The 26,507-nt window shown below is 37.9% G+C and overlaps 1 protein-coding gene across 1 annotated transcript in view; it reads left to right on the top strand.

The window, feature by feature from the left end:
• The window catches only part of MYBPC3 (myosin binding protein C3), a 61,883-nt gene extending 35,757 nt beyond the window's left edge, over positions 1-26,126 (top strand). The window contains exons 22-33 of the mRNA XM_079307668.1: positions 1,025-1,129; positions 4,204-4,392; positions 6,371-6,505; positions 7,675-7,842; positions 9,117-9,205; positions 14,024-14,219; positions 18,749-18,888; positions 19,642-19,801; positions 20,361-20,497; positions 23,531-23,717; positions 24,650-24,692; positions 25,173-26,126. Of these exons, the coding sequence (XP_079163794.1) occupies positions 1,025-1,129; positions 4,204-4,392; positions 6,371-6,505; positions 7,675-7,842; positions 9,117-9,205; positions 14,024-14,219; positions 18,749-18,888; positions 19,642-19,801; positions 20,361-20,497; positions 23,531-23,717; positions 24,650-24,660 (1,517 nt within the window). The 3' untranslated portion in view covers positions 24,661-24,692; positions 25,173-26,126. The remainder of the gene's footprint in view (positions 1-1,024; positions 1,130-4,203; positions 4,393-6,370; positions 6,506-7,674; positions 7,843-9,116; positions 9,206-14,023; positions 14,220-18,748; positions 18,889-19,641; positions 19,802-20,360; positions 20,498-23,530; positions 23,718-24,649; positions 24,693-25,172) is intronic.
• The last annotated feature ends 381 nt before the right edge of the window (positions 26,127-26,507 follow it).

A 26,507-nucleotide genomic window follows, 5' to 3' on the forward strand; every position in this document is an offset into this window, starting at 1 on the left:
CCCACCATGTCAGCTGGAGCAGGCACTGAGTGCCACATCTGGTCTTTACACTGACACCTCTAGGGATGGTGACTCCCTGGGTGGCCCATTCCAAAATCTAACCACCCTTTCTATGTAGAATTTCTTCCTAATGTCTAACCTAAACCTTCCCTGGTTTAAGTAATAAGGCAACTTAAGCCTGTGTCCTGTCATCCTGTCACTGGCTGCCTGGGAGAAGAGGCCAAAACCCATCTGGCTCCATCCTCCTCTCAGGGTGTTGGGGGGAGCAATAACGTCTCCCCTGAGCCTGCTTTTCTCCAGGCTAAATAACCCCAGCTCCCTCAGCTGCTCTTCTTATGACTTGTGTTCCAGAGCCTTCACCAGCATCATTGACCTTCTCTGGATGTGCTCCAGCCCCTCTGTGTCCTTTCTTGCAGTGAGGGGCCCAAAACCGGGCACAGGGTTCAAGGCATGGTACTAGTGTACTAGTACAGGGGAACAATCCCTGTCATTGTCCTGCTGGCCACACTACTGCTGATACAGGCCAGGATGCCACTGGCCCTCTTGGCCAACTGGCCACTGCTGGCTCGTGTTCAGCCACTGTTGACCAGCATCCCCAGGTCCTTTTCCACTGGACCACTTTCCAGCCACTCTTCCTGCAGCCTGTAGTGCTGGAGGAGGTTATGGTGGCCAAAGTGCAGCACACCCAGCACTTGATCTTGTTGAACCTCATGCAATTTGCCTTGGCCCATGATCCAGCCTGTCCTGGCCACTCTGCAGAGCCTTCCTGCCCTCCAGCAGCCAACACTCCCACCCAACTTGGTGTCATCCATGAATTTGCTAATGATAGATTCAGTACCCTCATCCAGACTATCAATTAAGATATTAAACAGGACTGAACCCAGCACTGATTCCTGGGGGACATGACTAGATCAATACCACACAGAAAAAAAAAAAAAAAAAAAAAGTGTTAAAAATATTTAATTTACTTGCATAAAGAAATTGAAACAATAACAACTCTCATTCATTCTCACACTTTCTTCAGATGTTCCTGACCCTCCAGAAGCTCCCACAATCAGCAACATTGGAGAAGATTACTGTACTGTGCACTGGCAGCCCCCTAAATACGATGGTGGGCAACCAGTACTTGGTAAGAGTCCAAAACAACAAAGTCCCCACAGCTTTGCATGGAGTTCTTGCTGCTCATTGGAAATGGAGCAGAAGAATTCTCTGTTCAGACATGAGGAAGGCTGACTCTGAGATAGGAGCTACTATCTCCAAACCAGCCTAGGCTCTGGCCTCCAATTCTGAGGAGAGAGTGCCCCCTGCCTGTGCCATTTGATTTGGATACAGAGAAGTATTTCACACACAAGTTATCAAAGCACAAAAAGTGATATGAAAAATAGCTGAAGATAACTACTCTCATTCAAAACTGAAGTTTTAAGTCAGTATGCAGGCCTTTGTGCCCACCTAAGAATATCAAAACACCTCAGTCACCAACTCCAGACTCTGCAATATCAGGCACTCATGCAATGTATGTCTTATAGCAGAAAACTGCTTTATGATTTTACTTCATATAAAACAATGGGTCATAAAACAGTTTTGATCATTTTAGTGATCTTAAAATCAGTACTAAAAACTAGAGTGCAAAGTTATCATAAGACGCAGGAAATGGGCAGGCACAATCAAGACTGTCACTGACACCACTTTAAGTTCTGCACAGAGCATGATGAGTTTTAGATAGAAATCTCTGTGATCCTCAGAAGAAAAATAAAATAACATAGGGTCTTGATCAATTTTTTGGGAAAATTTTCCTCTGGAATCCATAAGCTAACATCTGTTTAATAAAGATCTCTGGAGCTTGAGTTTCTTCAAAATAAAAAATGCATTGAAAGTTATATGGACTCCCACAAGGATGCCAAAGCTAGAAATGTCTAAAATTCTTTTAATCCCCTGATCATAGTAGTATCCCCTGATTATAATAGTATCTGGAAGAGAGAAGTTTTATTTGATGTTTGGACTTTATTCATTTCCACACAATCTCATTTAAATCAAAGAATTTACCTGTATAGGAATAAACAAGGTACTGCTGGCCCAGTGCTTTGTGGTTTCATCTATTCTAACAGGAAGCAAGCAACAATTCTGCAGTTTAAAATATTATGTGCAAAGCTATTTACCAGTAGTTGTGTTATTGCCACAAGCAGCCCCCACCTCACTGACTATACAAAGCCCATGATTTTGTTTCTGAGGGTTTTCAGGGCACATATTTTGAAAAGTTCTTCTCTTTGTTTTTCCTGTCAAAGGAAGGGTTTTGTTGATGTTTCTTCAGCAGGGGGAGAGGAAAAGCCAAGGTGCAGAACCACCCATTCAAACAGAGCTTTAGAAGCAAGTTTAAAAGGCAGGGGAGAAGGCATATTCATTCTTATCTCTTTTCATATTGTTGCAGATGGCATTGTAGGCAGCCAGATACAGTCTTTATTAGCCATATCCAACAGATATAAAAAAGAAATTCACACCCCACCTTCACTTCACCTTTCCTGGGGTTTTGTGTGCTTTTTGTATTACTAAAACAGTCTCTTTAACTCTCACACATTTGGTGCATTTGGGGAAATAATCTGCTTTACCAAATGTCACCAACACGACCAGCATTGTCATTTTTCCTCCTTTCTGCCTGTTTTGCTTTTAATTGCAAATGTCTTCATTTTGGCACTTACGTGCTTAACACTGCTTATCTACAATGGCAAAACCCCCCAGAAACTGACCTGATGAAACTTCTCTCAGTCTCATAGACCCCGAAGAGAGGAAAAAACAGGAACATACCAAAGGAACAACAGGTTCTTTGCTCACTCTTTAACTCGTTTATCTCTGAAAGCTACTACAAACAAGCATGTCAGTACATCCTCATGCATTTAAAGTGATGATACAACCTGTCAGCTTAACAATACTTCCACTGTTCCTCTCCCAGAACATTCTGTAGACTTCCATGCTCTTCTTGCATTTCAGCATTGACAGCAAAGGCTACATGGTGTCTGTGCCTACAGCATGCCAGCAAATCAAATGTGCCTGTCATTCTCCTCATCCCTGGAGACACCTTAAGTGGGAATCATAATTCCTAGGTACAACAAAGACTTTTGCAAGTTTGATAGCCATGACCTTGGTGAGCAGCAGGCACTGAATCACTCACTCTCCTGCATGGCTCAATTATAAGTCGTTGTTATGGACTTAGGCTACTGTAGCTGAGCCCTGATACCTGTACAGACCTCTGCAGTCTGTGGGTAGGAACACACCTGCACAACACACTCAATACATGGCATGTGTACAGGACTATTCAGTATATTCTCTGATTATTCATTTTAGTTAAAAGATTAATAGATTTCATAGCAAAGTTTGTTTAAAAGAAGCCTATGTGGATCACATCCAGCCATGCTATCTGCAACACAGAGAAGCAGCAGAAATTTAATACAGCTAAATGGAAAGAAACAGTTCAGTAGTCCTTTGTAGCAGGTCAGCTGGAAAATATCTGGCATGTATGTTTCCAATGTGATATGCAACCATCTCCATATTAAGCATCAGGAATCACAGATTCCATTCCCAGTTTTGGGAAATGAGAAGTTTGTCTTTTATACCGATAATCCAGCCTCACTTAGTCATTCTGGAAAACAGCATGGTAGTGTTGGAAAGACTGTGGATGTTCTGAGTGAAGAAGTGCTAACACATAGATTCCAGGCATACAGATGACACCTCAAGCTGAACTACAGATTTGCTCTGCAGTGCAGCCGGCTCTCTTTGTTCTCTGTTTTCTTTCAGGCTCACTTTCCTTCCCAAGGAAATCAGAGCACAAAGAATGGTGGGTGGCCATATTTCACTCAATGTAGGGCTGAAGCAAGCTGAGATCTGGTTTGTCTGGGAAGCATTCTGCATTTCCACCACTTTGCAAAGAACACAGAGATCTAGCTTCAATTCTTTCATAAAGCATTAATTAAAAAAAAAAAAAAAAGGAATTGTCAAACTATTCATCCAATTAATTGTTTGTGGGGGATTTAGGCTGCTAGTCAAGATTAGCGAATTGAAGCAGAATAGAAGAAAGAAATTAATTTTTAACTCTATACTACATGTTAGACATTTCAAGGAAATTTCTCCTTTGCCTAAAAGGATTTCCTTTTTTTCCTTCATGTGAGATAACAATTTCCAGTTCTTTCACATCATAACAGCTGTCCTTTCCAGGCTATATTTTAGAGAGAAAGAAGAAGAAGAGCTATCGATGGATGAGGCTGAACTTTGACCTTTTGAAAGAGCTAACCTACGAAGCCAAGAGGATGATTGAAGGAGTGGTTTATGAGATGAGGATTTATGCTGTGAATTCTATTGGCATGTCCCGGCCAAGCCCTGCCTCACAGCCCTTCATGCCAATTGGTGAGTTTTCCACAGTATTGCTAGGATAAAACCAAGACAGGACAATTGTGAGCTCTTCTCTTCAACTGCTCTTGCAGCTAAAAACAATGTGTCAGGAAAGAGGCTATCAGCAGTCTCTATATTCTATATTTAATCAACCTTTTCCTTTGTAATGTTCCTCTTCTCTATCTCTCATTCCTCTTCCTGAAGAGCACAGAGGTTCCAGTTTCATGAAATTGCTGATGAATTTTTAGTTGTTATAATTAGAAGTGTGAGAAGCAAGCTGGATCTGGAAAGGAGGAGAACTAATTGACAGAGATTTCCCTGTCCCTCTCAGCTTCTCCCATTCCCTTATGGGTGCAAATATCACAGTATCCCGTCCAGTGCTCCCTTAATCCTGGCCCTCTCCACAGCTAAAAGGATAGATGATTAAGAAAATATTTGAGGAATGATTTTCTATAAATAATCCTTCCCAACACAGCAGCACAGTGTCTCCTGCAGTCCCTGAGCAAGGAGCAAACTAAAGGGGTCCTCAGGAAGCCTGCCTGCTAAGACTTTTGGGGAGAAGACCCACAAAAATACAAATAGCTGGAGATTAAAATGACTAGAGTTTCTAAATCTACAAATAACAGCGAAGAGGGACAGCCTGCTGATGGAGATAATGCAAAAGCAGATGATGCAGTGAAGGAGTCAGAAGGGAAGGCTGAACTACAAGAAGAGTCTCTTAATTCTGGATTTCAAACACACAACGGCTGGTCTGCAACAAAAGAGGTCAAACAAGAGCCATCAAGTGGAGCTACTGAAAAAAAAGGTCCAAAGTTTTCATGGGATAGGCAGAGTTTTACTTGATTAAGGATAAAGTTCACACTTACTTCTTCAGAGAAGAGGTTTGGGGTTTTGATCGTGTACTGTGTGGTTGTGTATGCTCTCAATTGCATTTGCCCCCTGTGTGCTGTCCCTGCTACCATGTGAATACGAAAATTTTTGACACTTACAGAAATGAAATTAAGTGGTATTTTTGTTTTGTTTTTTTAGAATAACTTTGGAAAATAAGACTGATTTCAATTAGTTCCATAATTTCTGAACCTGTATTTAACCTTGTAAAATCTATTATGTATGTACATATACATATACACTGATTATGCCAAACATACATTTTGTTAACATGACTGCTCTTATGGTATGTATACTAAATTTTATGGTCCTGCACCCTAAATGTTATCTTGAAAAAGTTATTTTCTGTTTGCTTTTTTTGGTATCAATTATTTCACAGTAACATTTATGAGTATTTTGGATCCTCTAGTAAGGGCTTTTCTTCATAATTTTTAAATTAGTAGATAATAGTCATGCTGCAGAAGACTGAATTTAGCTAGTAATGTTACTGAACTGTGGGTTTATAAAAAGCCATGACACACCTGTTCTGAAGAGATATGCATCTAAATCAAAATTTTTCATCCCCAAACTTTTTTTTTTTTTTTCCAAGTATGTCTCTGTTGCAAATGTACAAATCAGAAATAGTGTTTCTGTAAACATGTAATTGTAACTTTTGGTCATTTTCATCACTATGTGAGCGAAGTGAAATTTAGCCACTCTCAATTTGGTCCTCTGACCATATGAAGTTTGTCCACTTACAATCAGGGTGTAAATACAGAATATAAAAGGTATATATTTTCATTTCTAAACTTCTCTGCAGGCTTATGAAGGCAATTTGACTTCCTTCTACAAGTCTTCATTTTTCAGTGGCTTTTCTCATAAGGGAGCATCTGTGAATAGAAACTACTTTCTTAACCTCTTGTTCCCCCTCCTATTATAGGAACCTTATTCTGTGCTTTTGTTAAATGATGTAACAGATGTTACACTTCACAACTGAGCTCCAGGTAAATTTATTAGTATAGACAGTGGTACATAAATCAGTGGTTAATCACTCCTTGTTTAGCCTTTGAATTCTCATAGTTGTATTGCCATTTCTCAGAATCTACTTGTCTATATTTCCTTACAGCTCCTCCAAGTGAACCAACCCATTTCACAGTGGAAGATGTTTCTGACAGCACTGTTTCCTTGAAGTGGAGGCCCCCTGAGCGGATTGGAGCTGGGGGATTAGATGGTTACATGCTGGAATACTGCAAAGATGGATGTGAGTAAGCATGAGTACTGGGCAGAAGCAACAGAGAATTTAAAAAATGCTACAATTGCAATGACTTCACCTCAATACACTACCAGCAACCTAACCATGTCCAGCATGATCAAATTTTAACTCTAATCCATGTCTATCATCCTTGCCAACCATCACCATACTCACTACAATGTGACTGTAAAACCAGGGAAGTTACATCCATAATGTCACGTTCATAATCATCATAAACTTTAATAAACACAATTATTTTATGATACAAAAATAGGATTGCTGTTCTACAGTCACTACTATACTTCTGCATCATTCCTGAATTGCATATTCCTTAGAACAAATAAAATAACATGATTGTTCCAACATCAGTCAAACTTTAAAGCAACCATTACCTAACCTCATTTAGTACTTGTATGGGTAATAAAGGATCTAACAGCACCATGTCTACAAAATTCAATGTTCTGTGATGCTACAATGTAATATTTATGCCATAAAAGTCAAACAACAAATTTATAGTCACTCTAATATTGACATTTTCCCTGACACTAGGATCGATTGCCAAATAATCTAAATTAGAGGGTTTACAGGGCATAATTTATGCAGAAATAATTTACAGTCTTTAACAAGACATTACTATAGAATTACCAGAATCTCTAAATCATTGTCATAGCAGAATGGTTTTATCAGTCATATTTCTGTGCTTTATAATAAGGGAGCACTAAGAATTCTGTTTTACTGTGTCAATTGAGAATTAAACAATAAATTCCAACATCTATGTGCTCTATCATTGTTTTCAGCATATGTGAACACACTGATCTGTTGGGAGAGCCACAGAAGGTACATTTACTCCAAGAAAAAAAAATATAGAATTAGCTAAAGCTACTTCCAAAATTCTCCCCCTTTCCATGTAGTAAAAATAAATGTTAAGAAGTCCCACAGCTCTAAGCTCTATAAAACAAAATGCCAAAAGAACTACCCAAAGATGATTCCCTTATCATTATGTGTAAACATCTCCTTGATCCATAGTTCTTCTTCCAACATATTTTATTCCTTTTTAAGTGTGGTGTTGTAACCTGAGTTCATTTTATCCTAATAGAAATCTACTTTCAATTGCAAACAAGGCACACCTGTTGGGAAAAATACTGTATTATTGCAATATGCAAATACTGTACTTGTAGCTACAGACTGGGTTCCTGCCCTTCCTGGCCTGACCGAGCGCACCTCAGCGCTGATTAAAGACCTGGCCACGGGGGACAGGCTCCATTTCCGGATCAAGGCTGTGAACCTGGCTGGGGAGAGTGGAGCAGCAACAATAAAAGAGCCTGTCACTGTTCAGGAGATCCTGCGTGAGTATCTCTACTGCATAACTCTTATTAATTTATTTCCTCTGGCCAAAATTCTGCCTTTATCTGAGAATGACACACAAACTGCTCTTCTACTCAGTGTCTTCTGACTCTGAGAACATCTCTACAGCACGCAGGTCTCATATCTGTAAAGCATAGCTCTTAAAATAAAATTCTACTTCTTGCTTTCAAAATATGGACATTTCACCTCTTGCAATGGCACTGTCAGCATTTAAGAAACATTTATTTAATATTTACCTCTCTGTAAATACATATAGCAGTTTATATTACTGCGAAATGACTGTGTTGGCTATGGCAAGAGATCTATTTAGTTAATTATTGCAGATTAATAATTACCCCCCTGTGTATCACCCAACAGCAGTAGATTAAGACCCATTTGACTGGAGTCCAAAAGACATCAAGAGCTGCTAATAGTGGATTCCTCAACCTTGGCTCACATGAAGTGTCTGCCAAAGTCTCACTGGCAGTAAATTGAGCCAATGTAAATAAAACAAAGTTTTAATGCATCGCAGTACCAAATGGTCATGAAGACAGATGCTTCAACTGTATGTGAAGAAATTCCTTCTGTAAATGACAGAGGAAAGAACGAGGACAAAAGGAGAGTCCAGAAAGCTTTCCAGTGAGGTAGAGGAAAGCAGAGAGTAGATGAAAAAACATGCAGTAAGGTCCTTTTTCATTAGTGAAAAGATGCTGCAAAGAGATTCCACTACATCCATCTCAAAGAAAGAACCGTAACTGAATGACTGTAGCAAGATAAAGGAATGTCAGTTGCTGTGCTTTCTGAGTATGTCCACAAATACCTCCAAATGGCAATTTACAGCACCTGCAGTATTAATATACCAATAGATAATCATCATCTATAATCACTCTTTTACTCCAACACATCCCGTGTCTCATCCTTTCTACTGAACTGAACAATATCTCCAAAGAAACAAAGTCCATATAGAAGACTCACATCCAACAGAAGTCATCCAAATTTGGCATTTCAGATATGACACATTTTCTGCTTGACACAAAAGCTGCTGTCACTGAAAACAGGCTCAGATGTAAATATATAACTGTGACTTAATATTAACTTTTTATCCAGTAGACAAATACATTTGAAACTACTGAGAGACTGAACTACTCCCTAAAAGTATAAACAGTATTTCCACAATTTTTTTATGCTTACAATTATCCATTGCCTTATTTTTGCTGTAAGTAATGTTGCATATTATCAGAAGTTTTGTATTTAATGTACTAATGCTTAACTGCAGAGCGTCCCAAATTCTGGCTGCCACGCCACCTCAGACAGACTCTGGTGAAGAAAGTGGGTGAGACAGTCAATATTGTGATCCCTTTCCAGGTATGTATCAGCTTCTATTTTGTTATGGTTATTTATGACTACTTACCTAAAGTAATTTCCCTAATGCAAGTTCCCATTGCTTCACTGCTTGAGCAAAATTACTTAAGAATGGCTGATGATTCATTAAAACTTCTCAAGCATTTGAGAAGGGGAGGGAATCACTTTTTTCAGTCATATTTTTAATACAGTCAGAGTTTCTTCCTTATTCCCACCTTTTGGGGAAGAAGAAAAAAGTGGTGTAAGTAAGGGTAAGGCAATTTTTACTTACTGAGTGCAGCAGGAACCTTAGAGATAAGTAGACAAAAGTGTAAGAATCCAACTAATTACTCTTCTGGAACCAAGCTATAGGATGTCACTGGGCAACATCTTTGGCAAAAGTGTGTATGTTAATTTCTGACTGCAAAAATCAGAGTTTGCACATAAAGAGAAGACCTCAGTTGGCCCTGAGGTGCAGAAAGTGCATGAGCTGAAGGTACGAAAAACAGAGCATGAGGATTATCAAGGGTGCATGTAGTAATCACTCTTCACTAAGGCATGCACAAAATTACTAAAATATACACAAGGACTGACCTGACCAGTTACCTCTTCCTGACATTTTCCAGACAACTATCTGACCATTTGACCCCACATGTCTTTTGTCAGATGCAAGACTATAGTATCAATACAGTGCAAGAATTAGTGTGTGTATAGAAATGGTTTCTTAAGGGAGAAATAGCAAAAGAAATTGTAAATTACAGACTCTGGCTCTGACAGAGATATCCTCAGTAATAACAGATATATCACTTAAATCCTCAGTTAAAATTTCAACATTCTGAAAGTTCTCTATAGTTCAGGATTGACATTTATAGAAATGTAATTTTGTTATTAGTGAAGAACTTTGAAATTCTCTCATAAAAGATGCTGGAGACATGCAAAACGTTTTTTCCACAAAGGAGACATATATGCACACATCACCTGTATTCTTTTGTTTGAGCAGCATCAGCAAGAAAATAAAAATTATTAGAGCAAAATCTATGTAAGCTTAAAGGCATGTGTCTTTTTGCCCTGTGAAAAGTAAATTTTTTCACAATAATTTTTTCACAAAGATATCTGATTAGTACAAAATTGCAAGCCCTAGAATGGAGTAACTTTCTTGAATTGAATGCTTTATTTCAGCATCATCACAGTGATTTTTTTCTTTCACATTTCTTACCTCCAAAATTACTTCTTCACTGATGTCTAGCCACACACAAAATTCAAGGTCTGTACACCTGCTATTTCTGAGTTATGAAATTATTAAATTAAAAAAACCAAAACGCTAAAATAAACAGATATTTTTCCTGCTTGGATGTCGAAGTTGAAGGAAAATTGCACAAATTTGACAAACTGTCCCATAAGCAGGGGAATAAAGCTTAGCACTTAAGAGATCTGTGTTTTATGTGCTGGTTATGACTGGGCAGAGTTAATTTTCTTCAACTGCTATGGGGTCATGTTTTGAACCAGTGCTGGAAGGAGCATTGATAATTTTGGGGTGTTTTAGCTGTTGCTGAGAGCAGTGCATACAGAGTCAAGGACTTTTCTGCTCCCCACAAGACTCTGCCAGGAAAAGGGAGGTGCTAGACCACAGCAGCCCCACATCAGCACCTTCCCTGCAGCACATCCAGCCACCTCCTCTGCTGGCAGCAGCCTCACTGCAATATTGCAGAGATTTGCCAGCTCTTTGCCCTCCTCCCCTGACACGTCCTCAGTTCCCTGGCCAGAGTAAGTGCATGTAGCAACTCATCCAGAGCTTCACTTAATCCTGTCTCATCATTCAGCTGCTGCCAAACAAAATAGTTCAAAGACTGAGCTTTCCCTGACTTTTCCTCAGTGGAGACACTAACTGAGGTTTTGGCATTTCACCCTGTCATCAATTTTTCACAGAGCTGTACTAAGCTAATCTTAGAGATTTCAAGTACTCTGTCAAATTTGGGCAAATTGAACCAACTGATGGAAAAGTTATTGGCTGACAAATCACATTCTGGTATAAGATTTTGTCTCCTAAAGGGTAAGGCTAACAAAAAATGCTAAAAATCTATCTATCAACACCAGATTTTACTCTGAGAACAAAGACAGGAGACTTTAATTTAAGGAGTACCTTTTTGAGCTAATTAAATTTGTCATAGTGTTGAATTTCAGCTTTCACAGTGTAAGAATTGTGGCTATAGTTATTTAAAATATGTAGTACTGATGATCTTTCCAAGAAAGCAAATCAAAAAGAACTTTTCCCTGTACATTTTGAAAAATTTTTAGTCACTGGTCATTTCTATTGCAGAAAAAGACTAAGTAGTATCTAGTATCTAATGAAAGTGGAAGTCAGTAAATTGTCTTCTACAATTTACAGTCCCTGTGCAACCTTTCCACTGATCTCTGTGGCCTCTACAATGATATTCTGTGAAGCACACTGCCAAGGTATCCTGGGCTTAATACTACTGGTAGATCTATTTAAATCTTTAGATCAAAACGTCCCAAAAAGAAATTAAAACATTGTTACTCATCTTTTTTCTGTTGAGTGCATGAAGCAGGTGGAACATTCTGGTGAAAGAAAGAGAATCGACACATTCTTGTTTCAAAATTAACTATGTGGCATGTGATTGGTGGGGTATTATGGGCTATCAGTGGATAAAATTCACAGTAGTACTGAGAAGTCTTTTTGTCCGTCATATATGTGTGAATATAAATATCTAAGAGCATTTAAATTCATTCTTCCCTGGCTGTGAACACCCTGAAGCTTCACTGGTGCTATTTAGCCACTCTGTCACTCACTGTTCTCTCTCAGATTATCTATTACACATTGCAGAAATCCAATCCTCTGACATATGTATTAGGAACATGCTTTCTATCTGTTTATGCTTTTCACAGTCTATAAATATAAGAGTATATGAAAACCAACACTTTGAACACTTGCAAGCTTTCACTGGCACTCACAGCACCTCAAAAAAGGAGGAGCTGTGAGCGAACATATCTGATCAACCATACTAGAACACCAGCAACAACAATCTTGTAATCAGGCTGAAAACCTGCCAAGCATTTGTCTTGACAAAGAAGAAATTTAGATGAATGCCCATAGAACTACACTATTTAGGCAGATAATTCAAGGAGGATCTTCATGTCACTTTAAAATACATGCATATGTGGGAAGTAAAATGGAGTCAGTTCTTGGCACCAATAATTCACCAATAATAAGACACAGATATGGAAAATAAAACACAAAACAACCCATACTCTTTCATTAGTTTCAGAATTTCTACCATATATTCCAGCTAAAGAGAGGAAGCCATTTCTTGCTCTAATAGGTGTTTGTGAGGATTCTATGAATGAGACCAGGGTGCAGGTACACTAGATCAGGACAAAACTATCTTGTATCTATCATTTCAGAGCTGCAGACTTGAGGTGCTCTTAACTATGCTCCTTGGCAGAAAGCTGTAAGTAAATAATTTACCAGAGAGAGAAAATGGAAGATCCAAAACCATTGCTCAATCAAGGTGTATATCAGCCCTGATGTAAAATAAACTACCATACATCTGATGAGTTAGAGGAAAGAGCATCAAGGAACAAATAGCCATTTCTAGATGTTTTAGACATCCTTTAAGTAAAATTTTGGACAAATCTTGGCCTGACTCTTATAAAAGGTAACTTTTTTTCCTAATACCATTAAAAAAAAAAAAAAAACAAAACAGTACACAGACCCTCTGAGCAAATATCAGACAAAACCAAAATAAAGGTGCAGCAATGCACAAAGACACATTATTATTCTGTCTACCTTTAGGCACCAAAACCAAGAGTCTGAACATCTTAATCTCCCTCTGTAGGTTAAGGGAAGAGATACAGAGTGTGTTCCTGACACCCAGTGGATTGAGGAACCTTCCAGAGCTGCTTTCTCTGCTGTTTACTGGAGGCAGTGCCCCAATTTCAGTGCCTTAGGCTCCAGTTCCAGGGCAGCCTGACAGAGCTGCCTTGTAAGGTCCCACTTTCCTCCCACCCATCTGAACTACTTCAGGCCTGTGCTGCACTGTTTCACCTTGGTAATCTGGCAGAATCTTGAAAACCCCCACGGAGTTATTTTCTGTATTACTACACTTGATAAATATGTTATGGCCATTTTCTGTTTTCTTGGGATTCCTTGTTTGGAATTGTACTGTGGAAGTAGCACTCCAATAACTTATGAAGAACTAAATAGTACTTACCATTTTTCCTGGAAATGGCTGGATGAGAGTGATGCACACCACTGATATCTCACTGATTCCACAATGCCATCTTTCATGGGTGTAGCAACACTGACTGCTTAAGTTGACAGCCACCAAAGCAATCTTGCAGTGCACAAAGAATTATACAGAAAATTTCACATCCAAGACTGCAAGATAACAATAATTTCCCAAAAGATCTTAAAAATGCCTGGGGACAGAGCATCAAACCTTTTAAGAAAGGGAGAAGAAAGGGAGCAGAGCTAATAAAGTCCTCAGGTGTGTAAGGGTTCTGCTAATAACAATCAGAACAAGTCAAATCACCTACTGGCTTCACTGATGCCTGGGAAAGAATACCAGACCAGCACAAGAATAGTATTTCTGGATTTGTTCTCAATAGCATTTCAGTCTCTAAATCAATGGCATCCTCAGAGCATGGTTGCCACACAGATGGTAGCAAATAATTTTCTGGAAAAAAAACAAACTGCAAATTATTTATTGAGTTTACTATCTCTACTCCATGTATTATATTAAACTTTCTAGATTTATAGATCTCTCAGAGAAAAATGGAGATACTAAAGCCTTATTTTTTTTTATTCTCTCTCTCTATCTTTAGGGTAAACCAAGACCCAAAATCACTTGGCTGAAAGATGGTCAAACCCTAGACTCCAAAGATGTGGGAATTCGGAACAGCAGCGCAGACACAATCCTTTTCATCAGAAAGGCAGAGCTTCATCACTCAGGAGCATATGAAGTCACTCTTCAGATAGAAAACATGTCTGATAAAGTTGCAATAACAATACAAATCATAGGTAAGACCCTGACAACATCCGAATTAGGCAGACCATGCAAAACAAAACAGTGGCCAGACTGAGGCAACCCAAAGATCCAACATTTCTAGAATCTCTTCTCTTTCAATGGTTGGTTGCAGATGGTAGGACAAAGCTCAGAGCAGGGCCACCATATGATCTTATTTTTCTACTACATTTTCTCACCTTGAAATTATCTGTGTCCTAGAGACCTTCAGAGGGTGAGAGATATTCTTTGTGTTCTATAATTCTTTAGTGATCTTTTTCTAATTTTATTCAGTCTGTATTTTAATCCAGGTCTAGTTTGACAATCCAAACATCCTTTTATGAGGAATTTCCTTTTAAGTACATACACCTATTTTTGTTGATTTGAATTTGTCTCCTGACAATCTTATTTGACATCCTTACAATTTTGTATCAGAAAAAAAATTAATAATTAGTCAGCTTTTCCATGTTACTTATGATTTTATAGCCTTTAGTCACACTCACTCCAGTTAACTTTCTTGAGTTTCACTCTCTTTTTTGATTGTTTTCAAACAGATGTCACTCCATATTGTTGATCATCCTTATCAATCTCCTTTCTATCGCTTTAAGAGAGATAGAATTTGAGAGTTCTGGTGTTCTTAGGCATAGCCATATTGTACTCAAGGAAGGAAATATGAATCTTGGAATGCATGCACTCCTATAATGAGTTTTTTTCATTAGATAAGGACAGGGAAGATAAAATCATTGCCATAATATACCTCTAGAGTTCTAAAAATTGGAAGGCACAGCCCTGTGAATTTGGAAAATTTACATTTAATGCTTTACTCTGTTAAGAGTGTCTAGTTAGCCTGAGGCTTATTTTCTATTACACAATTTCCAGTCTCTTTTCTAATGTCATTTTAAAGGAATGCACTGTCAAAGTTTCCATAACTTCTGTTGGGATTATGTGAGAGATATTCTGAGATCTTGCCAATTCAGATTTCATTAATGTTCAGTCAGAGCTTTTCTATTTCTCCTCATTACCACTCTTTTTAACATTCTTGATAACTCTTTTTATTTCTCTTTCCCCACACTTTCACACTGTTGTCCAAAATTTCTTCCAGTGTATCAATACATTTTTAGAACATGGGTTTTGGCTCAACTCCTAATGTTTTGAAATTAAAAATGCTGACTTTGCTCTGCTTAAAGTTTTATTAATTATGTTGGCACAATGGGTATGCAATGGTGCCAACAGCAAACAAGAACGGAGTGAAAAATTGGAGCAAATATGTCTTAATACCAGCAGCTGCCTCTGCTCAACAGGATTGCTGCAGTTCTGCAAGAGGAAAATAAGGAAATGGCAGCTAAAGCAAAATAGCCCCAAGAGTGGCCAGAGAAGCTGTGGCTGTCCCATCCCTGGAGTGTTCAAGCCAGGCTGGATGGGGCTCTGAGCAATCTGGTCTGCTGGAAGGTGTCCCTGCCCATGGCAGGGGGTTGGAACTGAAAGATCTTTGAGGTCCCTTCCAACCCAAGCCATTCTCTGACTCCATGACTCAGGTCAAGGGGAGTGGTGCACCCTACACTCCAAATTATCTTTCTACAGCTGGTTAGTGACTCTGGATTCTGCCCATTGCTCTTGGACCATAGCACCAAGTATCTTCTGCCTATTTCTGCAGTTTAATACTGTAGAAAGTCACAAAACCACATGCTTCTACCATTGTCAGAGAGTTACATCATACAGAAAAACAGTGATTGAAAAAAGGAACTAATCTTATCACACAAGTAAGAGTTGGAGGGCAGGCATTAACTTTGTACTTCTTGGGCAGTTTGGTCAAACAAATGGGAGTATGTACATTTCATTTAATTCATGCCCAAGAAGAGGAAGGACTTGTAACATATGCAGATATTTCTGCAATCAGGGCATCTGCTCTGATTATTGATTCTGCTATTCTTTCATAAGAACTACCTCTTCTCAGTTCTGTCAACTGCACTTTTTTCCCCCCAGATTTTATATTCTCTTGGCAGGACATAAATATAGGTGATTCAGGCACTCTTTCTACACTCCTAGAGGTGCTTTAGGTGCTGTAGAACAGCAGGCTGAAAAGCCAGCCTGTCTTTCAGACACAGCAAGTCAGTCAGTGATCCTTTGAGGTGTCTTTTTATCAGCTAACTTCTCTTGGAAAAAGTCTCCCTGATGAAGAAATAATGCTTGTGGCTTCAGCCCCTGTCTTTTTTGGGGTAAGGCAAGAGTACATGTGACCAAAAGCTCTGCTGCTGTGATGAGTCAGATCAGCTCCAAATAAGAGGAAACAACTCTGTTACTGCCATCACCTTCCCTTGTTGACAAAACAGTTGCTACCATTTACTCTATAGATCAAAAAAAAAAAAAAAAAAAAAAAAAAAAAAAAAAAAAAAAAAGCACTTTTTCTATGGAATACAGTATTTATTAAAGACTTTTAGAAAGTTCTTAGATAACTAAAAATATCTCCAGTCTCTGGAGAATACAGTTCCCTCAATTTCTTTTACCCTCTACATGAAACAATAAATTATCTTTCCTCATGACTTCTATTGGCCAAAGCAAACTTCAGTTCTATACTATATTTTTTTAACTGGAATTAATTCTTTTTCTCATTATGCGTTATTTGAAAATATAAATTATAATTTATCTCTGAAAGATAATTCACACTTTATCCCTTCTTCCCATTGTATAAATATTATTAGTTTGCAAAACTCCTTAGCTGAGCTTGTGCTGAGGGTGACACAGAATACTTCCTTAGAATATAAATCCCCACTCTGACACAGTGCCCTAGAGAAGAAAGTAATTTGGGTCAGAAGCATCACTAAGTTCAACTTTTCCCATCCTCTATTCACAAGCTAGAGATGAACTGGTTATTACTGAGAAAGATATACTCTACCATTCTACAAAGAAATTTTGAATAGGTTTTCTTGCAGATTGCATTATCCCATTGAATCACAAAGATCAAGAACATAAAAACCCATGGAACAAATTTATTCATCTCTGCCTTTTTAAGGTTGTTCTCCACACATGTGCAGACTGGTATGTAGTACTAAGAATTCTTCTCTTAAATCAAACTAGATTACTTGATTTCTGTATAATGAAGATACACATCTAACAAAACAACTAGGGGTTTTTTCTTTTAAGCTGTGATTCCAGTTAACAACAAATGCAATTCCATATCCCTGTAAGCAATGTTGTTCATTTGACAACACATTGCCACTCCCTACTTCAGAAACAGAGAAGAAAGTGTCAGAAGGCTTTACCTGGTTGGTGGCAGTTGAAAAGCACTGAAGATGGAAGATTTCATTTCATTTTTCTCTGAAATGTTGGTGCAAGATAGGCAGAAAGAGGATGATCAATGGGATGAGAGCCATGCATTCCATATCCCTTATCAGACAGCATGCAGTGTTCTAGTTGGCACCACTTTGAAGGAGGACAGTAGGGGTCAAACCTAATTATAAAGCAGCTTTCAATTCCAAAGTTTGTCAGTGAAAAGAGAATTAGCACATTTGCTTTGAAGGAGAAAGTCACAGTTCCCCTAATAAAAAAAACTGATTTATTGCTGGTTTGCATATCCTTCTTTAAGGAATTAAATTAGAAACCACCTATAATTACATTCCTCTGTGCTTTGCTCATCTCAAAAATACATCCATCAGATTCTTATCATTTTCTTAATTCTTTCATCTTAGCTACAAAATGGGGAGACAGTTTCCCTTCAGCTGTTTAGAATGATTTTGAACTGTTTTTCACTCAATAGCAAGGTAAACTATTCAGCTGTCCCCAGCAGGTCCCATAACTGGGTTCAACAATCTAACATCAAAAAGATGAACTGGTGTCCTCAAATTATAAAAGACAGAAATGTTATTTAATCTAATCTAAATCTTACAGTATTTGACTAAACAACATGGTATAGATATGAATGATCCTCAAAAAGAAAAAGAAATATTATCATTTCAGACTACATTGTTTTTCTCTATATTTCCATGTAGCTTGAAAAGGACACAGATTTCCCTCTCTATTTGAGAGTTTGTTCTTTTTCTAGTCATTACAGAGAAGTCACCTAGTGGGCAAGCTAACAAGCACTGAGCCAAGAGGGAAAAGATGTATTCCCAAATGGCTGGCCTTCCTCAGCTGGAACCTACATACCTCATTGCCCTGGTTATTATAGCAATGTAGATAAATGGCCAAGAAATTGCCCTCAGTTAACAAAGTAAGTAATAAAACTGGGGTAAAAAGTTAATCACATCCATCCAAACAACACAAACTACTTATCACATTTTAAAGAAGAGTTTGTCTGGTCCCCATCTTACTAATTCTAGTGTGTTGTCTATTTTTCAGTAGAATTCAGGCCTCTGAGAAAGTATTGAGAGGATATTTGAAAATTTCCCACCTTCCTTATTTACAGTTTTAGTTTCACATAAATGAAGTGTGTTACTGTGGAATGTTACAAATTACTATCAAGTTCTAATTTTTTCCCTGCATGGGAAAATGACAAAGCTCTTGGACCTTGAACTAAAAGCTAAGGTGTTTTCTTATGTCTCCTCTGCAGACAAGCCTGGTCCTCCTCAGAACATAAAGCTTGTAGATGTTTGGGGATTTAATGCAGCCCTGGAGTGGACCCCTCCCCAAGATGATGGCAATGCTCAGATCTTGGGCTACACAGTTCAGAAAGCTGACAAAAAGACAATGGTAAGAACTTGAGCTGTGTCTGTGGCTTTGTATGGAGTTAAACCAGCACCTGCTCCAGGAATACAGAGACTTGAGGGAAACGACTAAATTCATGACACTCATTTGTGTGTCCAAGGTGTCCTATGGCACCTCAGAGGCAAGTACACATTGAAAAATAGAATCTAAAAAACCCCCTAAAGGTGAAAGGTTAAATTAAATGCACATTAGAAAATGGAAGAGACCAAGTCTGTGCAATCTCTGATGGTGACTGCACAGACAGCTCTCCTTAGAAGGTGGGATTCTACTTTTTATTAGGAATTATATTTCTCAGAAATGCAGCAAAACATTGAAGGGGAGGGAAGAAGAGTGAGATGTTAGGCATACCAGGGTATATACTGAGAGAGGGGTGCATGCCAGTCAAACTGGAAAATATCTTTCTCATGGAAGATCGCATTAAGTAGTCAAATGCAGAGTACACATCTGGTATCAGATTCCCCAGATATGAATATGGCTAAAATAAGGTAGAGACTTGAGGGATTTTTTTTTTTCTCAAAATGGAAGTATTCATACATCTATCACACTGCCAGAATATTAAAGTAAGAAAATAGATCACCTGATCTTCACAAGAAGCAACATAATTTTCATTTTAGAGGTTAGTGTTAAATACCTGTCTGCTTGTCTTTTCCTTGTAGCCAAAAAATTCTCTCCATTCCAAAACTAGCACCATGTCTGACCTCTCATAACATCTTTCTAAAAAGTACAGTCTTGTTACAGGAATGGTACACTGTGTTTGATCACTATCGTCGCACAAACTGCATCGTGTCAGACCTGATCATGGGAAATGAGTATTTTTTTCGAATCTTCAGTGAAAATTTGTGTGGATTGAGTGAAACTGCTGCAACCACCAAAAATCCTGCCTACATCCAAAAAACAGGTAACATATTCTTCAAAATAAAGATTGCAAAAGCCACTAAGTACTGGAAGTAATACACTGGTAAATGGAAAATACAGTTTTACTAGCTGCATCTCTAAAGATATTTTCATCATTTAGTAACTAGCACTTAGAGAATTTTAGCATCAAGAGGCCTTATCTAGGCAGATCTCCTGTACTAATACAGATATCAGTTAAAAAGCATTTAATCATACATTCCTAAACTATATTAAGTAAATAAAATAACTGGGGGATTATATTTATATGTTGGGGTTAAAAGTTGAAGATGTCTGTGGTGAAGATCTTCCCTGTACACATACGGCTATCATATTTTTAACAGAAGCTGAAAACCCATGATTCCTGGGACCTTTTACCTTAACTAACACATCAAATATGATATGCATTTTATAATGAAATGTATTTAAAGACATTTTATATCACAAATAGCAAAAGCTTTGAAGCTTCTTAAAATCATACAGACAAAATAAATGACAGATAGACTGTACACAAGTCAGCAGAATTGACAGCGTGGTTCTTACTCTTTTGTCTCTTTGAATCGCAGGCACCACTTACAAACCCCCTTGTTACAAAGAACATGACTTCTCCGAAGCTCCCAAATTCACCCACCCTTTGGTGAACCGCTCTGTGATTGCAGGGTACAACACCACCCTCAGCTGTGCTGTCAGAGGAATCCCCAAGGTACCCATCACTGCTGGCACTGAGATTGTTGCAGCAAGCTGGGAATTCCGGTCAGTTCAGGGAGGCTGAGCGGGGCATGGCTGCACAAAGGAGAAGCAGAGGGCACCCTTTGGCCAGGTCCCACCTCACTCACACCTGGGGCTGCAGCAGAGAGGAGGGGGAGAGTTCATTGGGTCTGTGCAGAACTGGGGGGCAGCACAGAGAAGGGTGTATTGGTTTTGAAAGCAAAACCAGTGAGAGACTTCCAATTCAGAAACACGGTTTAATAGGAAAAAAAAGAAAAATAAAATACATGCAATAGTACAAAAGAAAAACCACTGACAGACTCAGAATACAACCTGACACCCTGCTAGTTAGCATGGTGGTAGGAGTCCAGATGAAATGGTCTTGTTGAAGTAGTGATCCTGTAGAAAGGCCTGGTAGCTCTTGTCCTCTGGAGACCAGTGGGTAAGGGGTGCTTTGGTGTTCCAAATCTCAGTTTTTATCAGGTAGGAAATGCTTGGCTCCTACACACGGGTGGAGCATTTGCCAGTGGGATGATGTAATTTTATCAGTCTTGCAGTGGGACTCATTGGCCCATTAACTGAAAATATCTTCCTGGAGGAATAATGGGTCATGGGAAAGAAAAAATATTGTCCCACCTGGTTTTTAACAGCTGGCCCATTAGCAGAGGATATCTCCCACAGAGATAAGAATCACTGCCCCACCTGGTTTCAGCAGATGGTGATAGAATACATTCTTTTGGGCATATCTTCACATTGTAACCTAGGACAAGTAGGCACAGGGAAGGACAGGCATTGCTTGTGGTGACACCACAGCACTGGAAATGCACCACATCTGCACAAAACCTACTCACTGGAGAAGGCAAACAATAACAAAACAATCTGCTCACAATCTCTGTTTTGCTCTCTTCAGACTTTGAAGAAAACAGCAGCTGAATATCATCTACTGTTCCATTAACCAAATGATACAGAGGAACAGCAGCTTTTTGTTACACCAGTGCATCCATAGAAGTTTTTGACAGTCTGAGCTATTTTGCAAAACTAACTAGAATAAGGCCTGGTCCCATGTGAAGTTTTTTTGTGTTTTGTTGGTTTGGTTTTTTAATCTTGCAGGAATATTTTCTCATTCTAAATACATTTATTCAAGTCCTATCAAAGAGTACATAAAAATGTATTATTTTGATAATCAGGAACAAGCAGTAAAAACTGTATCAGCTAGGAGCTAAATTTAGACTTCTCAGAAAAGGGAAATAAGATTTTTGTCTGCAGTGAAGGAATTACCAAATTATGACATAATCTTGTAATAAATTTAAATTAGTATAATCTCTTCATGTCTGGCTGCTTATTTTCAGCTTCTTTCACTACCTCATACCTGTGCAAGGATCTGATTGCTATAGAACAAAAAGTGTAACTGAGTGCCCAAATTAAAAAAAAATCATTTGCTGCAGTTCATTGAATAAAGAAGGAACTCCAGACAAAGCTCAAAAGTAAAAAGGAAGTATACTCATGTAAATAGCTTCCAAAAAAAAAAAAAAAAAAACACCCTAACATTGCAGAATAAACACCAGCAACTCTAGGCAAAATCCATCTTCCAGTAGCTGCCTCAGCTTAGAAATGACTGTTACTGACAATATTTCCTCTTGGTTAACTGACATTTTTGTACATCTGCATCCACTTCATTCTGTTTCCATGGTTTTAAGAAGATTCTTTTAAAAACTACTCAATTTTACAGCTGTTATTGTACAATAATGACAGGCTTTGGAATGCAGGCATGCTTGCTCCTCCTTCCAAGTAGTCCTCATCCTCCAGTTCACCTAATACTCTTAAATCAGCTTTTCCAGACACGTTTTTGTACTTCCACTGCCCAAATTAACCTTGATAAAATGTTTCAATACCTGCAGCAGTACTCTGCAAAAGCTCTCATTACCTTATGTGGATGAAATTTTCCAATTCTTAATAACTGCAGATTCTTAAGCACATCTCAGGATTATCTGTATGGCACGAAAAAGTTACTACTGCAGGCAGAGGCAATACTCATACCCTGCCAGTAATGAAGTATAATAACAGACATATACTCAGAAAGATAAAGAGGCTGTAGAGAAACAAGGAAAAAATGTTAAGGCAGGAAAAATTCCACCAGAGATCTGTCAAGAAAATTAAGTAAGTGGCAGGTAGGATATACTGGATTGATATACCACAGGTCAAAGACAAAAGTGATTCAGTAGATGTGAATGCACTCTGTAAAAACAGTGTAGTACTTTTGGGGTTTATGGATGGAAAAAACAGAAGACATGAATTCTGAAAGAAAAACAGATAAACGTAAAATTAATCTTTAAAGACTGTTTCGTCACTGTATGTACTAATGAGCTTGAAATAAGAGCAGTTTGTTTCATATAAGATTTTTCATTTTCAAAATTTCACTTATAAAAATTAAAGACACAGTTTCAGGTACTGGAAACAAAACATAAAAGCTTGAACTGGAATAGAAGCAACTACTTCATTCCATAGCAGCTGCCAACAGAACTTCATCTTTAAATTTCTGAAGTTTCTAAAGATTAGCTAGAGGGTTTGGAAAATCCTTTCCTGGACCAAACCTTGGCATCCTAATTTGGCCACCCAGCATCTGTGGACTTTTATCACACTTCTGTTCTAACAATCTGTTTCCTCTTTTGTAAGACACTTGTAGCATTCAAATACATTTTAATAAGCACAACTAAATGACTCCTAAATGAATGAATTTGTAGACAGTTAATAGGTGTTTGTTTGTTTTTTTTTTTTTATTGCAATAAAACTGGACACAAACCTACATTTTCTATATGCTATTTATGAGTTAACAGATGTACTGAACTTTTGAATTATTGGTGTCATGAATTTACTGAATGAGATGTTCATTGAAAAATTATTAACACTGATTGTAAATAACCCTCATAATACTATTTAGCCTTTGATGGCTACACTGAGGTTGCAAGATCAGGTGTAAATCTTCCATTCCGTACCTTCTGTTTTAAAAATGTCCTTTTTTGTTCTTCAGCCAAAGATATTCTGGTTCAAAAACAAGATGGATCTCTCTGGGGATGCCAAGTACCGCATGTTCAGTAAGCAGGGGGTGTTGACCCTGGAGATCCGAAAACCCACTCCCTTCGACGGTGGCATTTACACCTGTAAAGCTGTGAATGAGTGTGGTGAAGCTGAAATAGAGTGCAGGCTGGATGTCAGAGGTAATCAGATGAATCCTATGGATAATCCTAGCACTGCTATGGAGAGACAGTAATGGGTAGTTAAAAGAAAGCAAAATTATAGTTCCAGTGTATCTAACCCTGACTTTTTGAGTGGTATATAAAAAGTTTGTTAATTACATGCATCAAAAAGATTGTTTTTCATCCTGAAGCGTTATGATAGAATTAGGTTACTTGCTATGTCATACAGGTCTGATGCTATACAATTATTGCACTTCTGACTTTCTATTTCTAGAGCAGATACTTAGCAGTGGAAAGGAAGTCTATCTACAACCACTGCATTGAGGATAACTGCATTAGATTTTGTGCTTATTCCATAACTGAAAGTTTTAAATCAAGTCATTGGCCATTAGACATATGCAAAAGGTAGTGCATGCTACATCTCAAACAATTTTAGAACACTAGCAAATTATTTTGTTTGTCAAAAGGACCAGGAACAAAAGGCTCCAGTTTAGAACACAATAAAAATATAGCAAATATTAAATATTTTTTGTAAAGCTGCCAGTAAAGTATCTATTTATCAATAGAAATGTATGTAGCATTACTTTAAGAGCTCAAACCCAGCAAAAGCTGCAAAAGTGACCTACATAGCAGTAATGGATGGAAATTCATTTTTAGCACAGCAAGCCTGAAGGTATTTCTACACAGCACTGAGCTGAGTATTTGACTCGGTGCTAAATCAGGAATGTGCATGCAGTACACCTTCACGTGCTGGGTGCCAGTACCCTCAGGGCTCAAAGATTAATTTTATCATTATCTGAAGCTTGCTTTAGGAACATTAAATCTTCTTAGAATCATCAGATAAAATCAGCTATAAGAGAACATCCATATTTCACCCTCAGTACCGAGTCTCAATTTAAAATTAGCATTCGTTAATGTCTGATAATATCTTAAACTTTTTTTTTATTCTCCAGCACCTCAGTAAAACTCTGAATCCCAGTTGATCTGCAAGCCAAGGTAAGAATAAAAATAATTCAGCTGGATAAAGGAGCAATGGCTGTTTGGTCAGATATAAACAATCATTAAATGATTGAATAAACAATCATTGGACACTCAGGGTAGAGACTTTTTAGAATGTTTGTAAAGTTGGTGGAGTTATGTGCATTTATTTGATTTCAGTTTGGTTTTTTAATAGTTAGTATTTCATGGCTCTCCACCTTTAATATACTGTGCCAGTGTACAAATGTGTAAAAATAACAAAACACTTTGTTGTCATTTTTTCTTGATTCACTGTAAGCACTCCCTCTAAGAGACTGTTACTTATTAAAGTAGGGCTAACTAATATCAACAATCTTGTTTAACAAAGAAAGCATAGTTAACATTTAAATGCATCTAGAAGTGTAATGTGCATTTTAGACTTTAAAAGAATGAAGTAGTATAATAACAATCATGCAATGTATTTGACAATAAATCCTTCTCCCCATTTCTCTGTCTCAGCATTAGAATGGAACTTGAAAAGAAGAAAAGTGAAGAGATTAATGAAACAATTTCTGCTCAGTTAGGAGTCCTGCTTATCTTAGAAGTCACTTAATACACATGTACAAGAAGGCAGCAGTGTCTTGTAATGTCCTGCTTACTCTATGTGTTTTCAGACATTTCCTCTTTTCATACCTGTTGTAGTTAGATTGTTCTTGTCTCCACATGACGAAATTGAAAGAAATCAAGATAAAACTTTTCCCCTATTACATACATAAAATATGTATTAAAACCAGGAAAATTATGTAAAAATGAAAAAAACCTTAGTCCTTTCCTAATGTCTAAAACAAGTATAAACCCTGCAATTCTGCAGTTCACTTCATTTTCTTTTTGCAGAAATCTGACATTCTCCATAAGAAACAAGTAGCTCAGAACAATGAAGCAGTAAGATATTTTTACAGTATATAATCATTATTCTCATCTCTGTACAACAGAATGTAACTTTCATTCCTGCTGTTTTTACTGTCACTGAGTGCTTGAAATATCCACTGCTGTGCTCTTGAGCAGAACTGTGTCCAAAACACACCATTTGGGAACCACTGACTAGAGCTACTGTTCTGCTTTTTATACAAAATAGTTCCTTTGATAATTACTCACTACTTGTTTTCTAGCTTTTAAAAAGACACCAGCATAGAATTCCAGTTATTAGATGGTTTTTGCTACCAATCAGAGACATCACATGAATCTACAAGGATAATTTCACACTTAAGACGAAACAGTGCAAATTCTAGCAAGGAGGAGTGTTTGCAACTAAATACAAAAAATTGAAGCAGAGGCTTGGAATGAATGTAATAAAGTCATTGACATAAGTCTTCCTGAAGGTTTGTGAAAGGCTATGTGTGATATGTAAGCATTTTTGCAGATAATTTTGTCTAAGCCAATGTCACAATAGCATTTCTAGCTTCTCACCTAGAAGTCTGAAGATTATTTGGGAAGTTGGCTTTGGGAAGAATCTACACAAAGGAACCAAACACTCCTCTCCTGTCTCCAACATGCCACTTGGGATGGCAAAGCACGTCTGACACAGTGTGTTAGTTGTATTAAACAAAAAGCAAATGCATCTTCATAATAAAAGCACTGATGGTCGTGAGGTGTGTATTTTAATTATTTCATTATGATACCAGAAAAAAAAAGCATATCCTCTAAAACCAAAGCAAACTTACTCCAGCTTAACACTTGCCTATTGTGCATTGTTGTTACTCAACAAATAAATAACATTTAAAAAGGAAAATATGTAGCCAGGTTTCCATTGTCTTGTGCTTACATTTTCTGAGCAACGTCATTATTTTTTTAAAA

The sequence above is a fragment of the Erithacus rubecula genome (genome assembly GCF_903797595.1).
Source record: "Erithacus rubecula genome assembly, chromosome: 6".
NCBI lineage: Eukaryota > Metazoa > Chordata > Aves > Passeriformes > Muscicapidae > Erithacus > Erithacus rubecula.